Source organism: Gobius niger, assembly GCF_951799975.1.
Source record: "Gobius niger genome assembly, chromosome: 14".
Lineage (NCBI taxonomy): Eukaryota > Metazoa > Chordata > Actinopteri > Gobiiformes > Gobiidae > Gobius > Gobius niger.
Genome location: NC_136865.1, coordinates 20,522,819 through 20,528,818, shown reverse-complemented (window position 1 = coordinate 20,528,818; position 6,000 = coordinate 20,522,819). Strand labels below are relative to the sequence as shown.

At 41.9% G+C, this 6,000-nt stretch overlaps 1 protein-coding gene across 1 annotated transcript in view; it reads left to right on the top strand.

Moving 5' to 3' along the window:
- Window positions 1–363: 363 nt before the first annotated feature.
- The window catches only part of chrna11 (cholinergic receptor, nicotinic, alpha 11), a 43,801-nt gene continuing 38,164 nt past the window's right edge, over window positions 364–6,000 (top strand). Inside the window, exon 1 of the mRNA XM_079570952.1 lies at window positions 364–670. Within this exon, the coding sequence (XP_079427078.1) occupies window positions 628–670 (43 nt within the window). The 5' untranslated portion in view covers window positions 364–627. The remainder of the gene's footprint in view (window positions 671–6,000) is intronic.

Here is a 6,000-nt window from a genome sequence, read left to right as displayed (position 1 = left end):
TGATGCACAGTAACAAACATCAGACCTCTGTATATTTCCAGATCACGCCTCCAGTTCATTCATGCATCTCCACATCCCCCCACTTGTTTTTTTTTGTTTTCTTTTCCACTTTGCGTCGAGTTCCTAACCCCACATTCACTCTCCATTTGGGACCGTGCCTGCCTCGCCTCCGGTCAGCTGAGCTCGCCTCCTCTTGTATAACGGCTCGCACCGGCATCCATCCTCCGCTCTCTCTCTCTCTCTTCCATATATCTTCCTCACCATTTATAAGTCCCACCTCCACAACGGCCAGGACCCCCCCCCTCCTCCTCCTCAACCTCCACTACCTCCACCCCCCTCCCCTATCTATCTCTCTCCCTCTCCTCATTTCTCTCCCCTTGCATTTCATTCACCGTCCTCCGATGCCGCCAGTTGCACAGCGGAAGGGTGTTCTAGCGGCTTCCACTCTATCCACCTCCCTGAACCTTTTTTTCCCCCTCCTCCTAAACACTTTTCCTGCTTCCTCCCTTCCCTATTTTTCGGACTCCTACTCTGCTATTTCACCCAGCTCCTGCGTCCTACTGCCTTTTTTTTTTTTCTTCTTCTTCTTCTTCTTCTCCCCCCCTTCCTCCTCCTCTTCCCCCGACGATGTGGCGCTCCGTTGCTCTGCTCCTCTCTGCTTTCATCCACGGTGAGCCTGGCACACATGGGAATAGGTTTTTTTTTCTCATTTTCAATATTGCAGCAGTGGCAGTTTTGGCATTCAAAGAGTGAGCGCGATTCAATCCTCCAGCCGGATCTGGTCACGCTCAGACGAACTATCTATCCGAGAACGCACGGAAAAGTAGGGCTAAAGTAGGTCTCACCTGTTTGCGTATTCGCTGCTTGTTGAACGCAGTCTCCGCAAAATTTGTTTATCGCTTGAGTGACATTTATTGCTGCGAGGAAAAAAGTCCCAACAAGCGTTTCCTTCATTCTCAAAATTGTCTATTTATTTATGTTTCCGTTTAGTTGTCCCACTATTGCAGCAGGCGAATCTACTCCAAAAGATCAATGGGATAGCCCGTATAGATCGGCTCCTCCATCTCGCCCCCCGCTGTGTTTCGTCTTGTGTGGCGTGTGCTGCTGAGTGGACGCGATGCAGCAGCCAGCGATGATTCCTCCGTTTGGGGAAAAAGCTCAGAGTAAAAAAAAAAAAAAAAAGGCTGACAGAAACTGGCAAAGGGAGCAGTGACTAGAGTGGAGGAGTGCTGCTCGCTTACTTACAATTAGGAAATGCAGAAATAACGGAAGAGTCTGTGTAGGTTTCACGGCTATAGGGCTGGGAGACATTCGGGAAAACGCGTTGGTGGTGTTGGAAAGAGAATACACTTTTTTTTGATTCTGTTACAAATGGATTAAACCAAAAACTAAAAAGCCGAGGATAGACAAAGGCTGAACCAGGAGTAAACTTATTTGCTTGTTAATGAGCACACATGGAAAACAACACTGCCACACGTTTGCCGCCCCCATGTCATTTGGAAAAGCAGCATGAAGTTCAGTCAAAAGGTCGAGGATTTGCTTTGGTGTAAAAATCGCGTTGAGGAAAATCATCACTTAATCATATTGTTTTGAACCTTCAGAAATATATTCTCTTTGACTCCAGCACCGATCAGGAGTTTTAGTATATACCCACAAAGCCTTTTTTTTTTTTAATGAAACAGCATGAGTCACCGAATGATCTGAGTACACCTTGTCATGCTTTAGTCATAGTCTTCACTCAGCGCCTGTTCATTTCTATATGGTCTCATTTATGCCTGACGCCAGATGGCAACGACAATGGTCCTTTTGGATTTTCATTTGCAGGAATGACAACATGTGCTACCCATTTTAAATCATGAAACAATACAAGGCTCATTAGTCGTGAATGGAGATTGGATTAGCGGCACCTACGCTTTCCTTTACATGCACAAGAACATCATTTAGGAGTTCAATAGCAATAGATTCACAATAGCTGCTGTTTGCTTTTTCAATCCTGTTCTATAACCAAGCATTTTATATACTGATAAATACAACTTAATGAACTTAGAGGCCACCATTTTTCCATTCTGAGATAAGTTCTTACCTGAGCTTAGATGAGTTGATGTGCACCTGTCTGGTCTTTGTGCCCGTGGAAGAGCGTGGTCGCTTCCAACTTCACCTCCGTTTGGAGCTATAGGAATATGCTGGGAGAGGCCAAACGCTAACAACGTCTTTGGTCGTGTGTGACTGACCAGACAGGTACACATCAACTCGTCTAAGCTCAGGTAAAAACATATCTCAGTATGTAAAAACCGTGGCCTGTTCCTTTAATAGAAAAAATAAGGATATGCCTGCATTATTGTTTTGGGCTATTACCATACAAAAAGAATATAATTTATTATTAGAACCACTACACGTTTATGATGCAGATCCATTTGGTTACATTGATGTAATTACAGAAAATATTTAGTCGCGCTCAATGTATTTTAATGCTGCATTCATGTGGACTGAGGCGTTTTCTGAGATGTGACATCATTGTCCCCAATTGTTGATGTGGTTTTTATGCGGGAAAGTGGGGATTTTTAAAACGTCAAAAATAAAACAGTTTTTTATCACTGATTTAACTAAGCTAACCATTTGAATTGGCCGTGAGCATCTCAAAAGCTGAACTTTGGTTTGTTCATTTTACAAAATATAACAGCATTTTCTATTAACTTGCATTAATATCGGGCATTTCTCTTGAAAATATGTAACTCCGAAGGACGACAGTTCACACTTAACTCAAGAAAGTAGCAGAGTTTTAACCAAAAAGCTCAGCACAGACGATAAAAGAACAAATCAGAGAGGTTTGGACCCGAGTTCCCCAGTTGTTTTCCCCACTCGAGCGAGCGTTCATGTGCATTTTCCACCTGGGGGTTATGTTTTCCTCTTGGAGTTCAGCCTTTGCTTAAACTGATGTGCTCTTGGGCAAGACACTTTATCAACCGTGTGTGAGTGTTGTTAGTGAGTGACTGGTCGGAAGGACTATTGGTGCGTATTAACTGGCATATTTTGCTCTGTCAGCCCTAGGGCAGCTGTAGCAGTAGCTTAACACTCTACTATACACACAGACTGAATGAATAATATAATATAATGTGGGTAAGTGTAAAATGTGTTATTGTTAAATGCTAAGCCGTACAATTTAAAGACACCATCAACCTTTCTGTAGCTCCGGGCCTTACCTTAGACTTTGCATTCATCATTAAAGCATAAAGACTCATAGTACAGCCATATTCTGTCATTGAGCCTTTTGTGTGCAGGTCTCTATGTTCCCATTATTTTCTCCAAAGCCATTGAATGGGGGGCGGCGGCTGCGTGTCCCAGCGGCGTCATTGCCTATAGATCGCTGTCAGTGCTATTGGCTCACAGGGATTTAAACTCATCACGTTTTAGGTAATTGAACATGGTGAGCTCTTAACAATTTCCCCCACAATCCCCATCCAGGTCAAAGGGGCGAGAAATCCCTTTAATGGTGCCCTCCGTTTGATCATCTCCAAGCAGCATTTTTTGGAATTCAGGACATGACTAGTTAGTAATGTCTGGCCAGCGCGAAAGAAAGTTTCAGCTCGCTGCTTTATAATTTGCCAAGTTTGAAATTAGATTTGTGTTGAAGCTTAGCACCAAAAAATTAGCGTTTCATAAATCAGACTGAAAATTATGCATGTGGTAGAATGTAACAGGATTAAACACCAAATTATACGGGGTATGCAAATGACGTAACAGAAGCTAAATGAGTGCCAGCGTTTATGTGAAAAAAATGTCTTACTTGTTACTGGTTCGGCATAGTCAATTTAAATTCTCTCTGGATTTCTGCAGTGGAATCTGGTGAGATTGAACACACAGGTAGTTGAGAAGATGAGGAATTATAATCCAGGGAGAGTTTTGTGTCTCCTCAAAAAGAGATCATTATAATCACTCTCAAAATGTTGCATACATGACATTATGGATCATGATTACAGTCACAATTAGAGCACGTTGTCCTTTAATTGTTTCAGGATTTCAACAGTGAAATCTGAGAATAAGTACACAGGTGCACCATAGCATAGTATATGGCACTGTGGATTACCTATAATATAGTAGTAGTAGTACACTGCAAAAAGGAATTTACTGGATTAGTTTAGATGTCTCAATTTGAGCATAATAATCCTAATTTGAGTTGTTTTTGACGAGTTAAAGCAGTACTAAGTAACTCGTGCTCCTAGAGGCCATAAGCTGCAGGTGTCATTATTATTTGTCCGTGAGAGTAAATATTGTGCTGACAGAAAAGGCGAAGGGACAGAGGGATATTGTACATCCAGTTACACAATGGAAATAATTTTTTCACTCAAACTTGGCTCTAAATACTGTTTAAGTGGCGCTAGCCCGCAGTTAGCTTTGCCCGTTAGCCTGTTAGCTTCTTATTCGTGATTCCATTAGTGTGTATTGGTGGCTTCGGTTCGGTGGCAGGAAAGTTGCAAACAGGACCCCCCAATCATGCCATTAACACTTGTATTAAACACTTGTAAGAAAAGGATTTATTAAGGTAAACAAGTTACTTAGTACTGCTTTAATCTGTAGTTGGGAACTTGACCTAGATTATTTCACTTATTCTGAGATGTTACTGACTTGTTTCAATACATTTTGCCTTTTTTTCAAGTTCATTTCTCTGCAATGGGGTGAGAAAAATGGTCTTGTCCCATTGGCAGTTTTACTTTCTTGTTTCAAGCGAGATTTACCTTAGAATCAGTCTGAAATGTCATCAAACTAGCAAAATAATCTTGGTCAGATCAGGTATAAATGAGCGAAAACCGCTCAAAACAAGATACATTTCCTCAATTCAAGTCATTTAAACCAATACTTGATATTTACTTTTTGTAGTGTAGTTGTAATAATGCGATGTGTTATTAGGTTAAGGTTAAGGTATCCTTTAATAATCCCCATAGGGAAATTCGTTCTCTGCATTTGACCCATCCTCAATGCTGCTGGGGCGACCTGTAGGAGCAGTGTAATGCCAGACTAATGGTCAGAATCACCTGGCTGCAGGATTAACCTATTGTACATGTTTTTAGTGTGGTAGGGGAAACCGGAGCACATGGAGGAAACCTGCACAGACACGGAGAGACCATGCAAACTCCACACAGAAAGGCAGTGAAGCACAAGGGATAGCATTGCTGCACCAGTTTCCACATTATTACAGCACCAAGGAAATGCTCTGAATGTTGTAATTAAAGTACTATACTTTTCCATCCGTCACAGTCGTATCAATTGTTCTGCTGATTTTTGGGGTCACACTTGTAGTCGAGGTCGAAGTAGGTGAATTTGTTTTCTTATGCTTGTATTAAGAGGTTCCTGCTCGAGTTTCCTGAATTCTTCTCGCCCCCCTCTACATGTTTTCCCCTTTTTATGCATCATTTTTAATCGCTAAAATATGCAACACTCCAAAACACGAATAGAAAGAAGAAGAAAAACATCTCTGTTTAAACACAGTCTCCCCACAGCCCGGTTTCATCTATGTATTTATTTCATTGTGATTCTCTGTCTTGTGTGCCCTACCTCTCAGCCCTCTCGCACCAAGCTTATTACAGATTCATTTGCGCCAATTATGTCCTGATAACTATCCACTATTTGTAATTAGATTCTGTTTACCTAACGCCGCGGCCGCTCTCTCGCATTATTAGCACCATTCGTCAACACCAGCCCCGAATTCAAATGCTAATATTTCAGTATCAGCGCGGGGCAGGGCCGAGTTGTTAACCTTGACCCTGTGATGGACTGAGAGAGATCGGACTTTATTGCTGCTAATTTCATCAGTGGCTGCAGTTAGCTTCATGTTAAGTGGATGTGGTTAAAGGGATGATTTGGTATTTTATAAAATGGGTGTTAGATGTCAATAAACTTTGTATTACCTGCAGTAAACTAAGGGTTTTTCATCATAAAATATGCGGACAATTCAGTCGCTGTACGCCTGCTCCACAAAAATGAGAATCAGCAATTGTTGAGGAC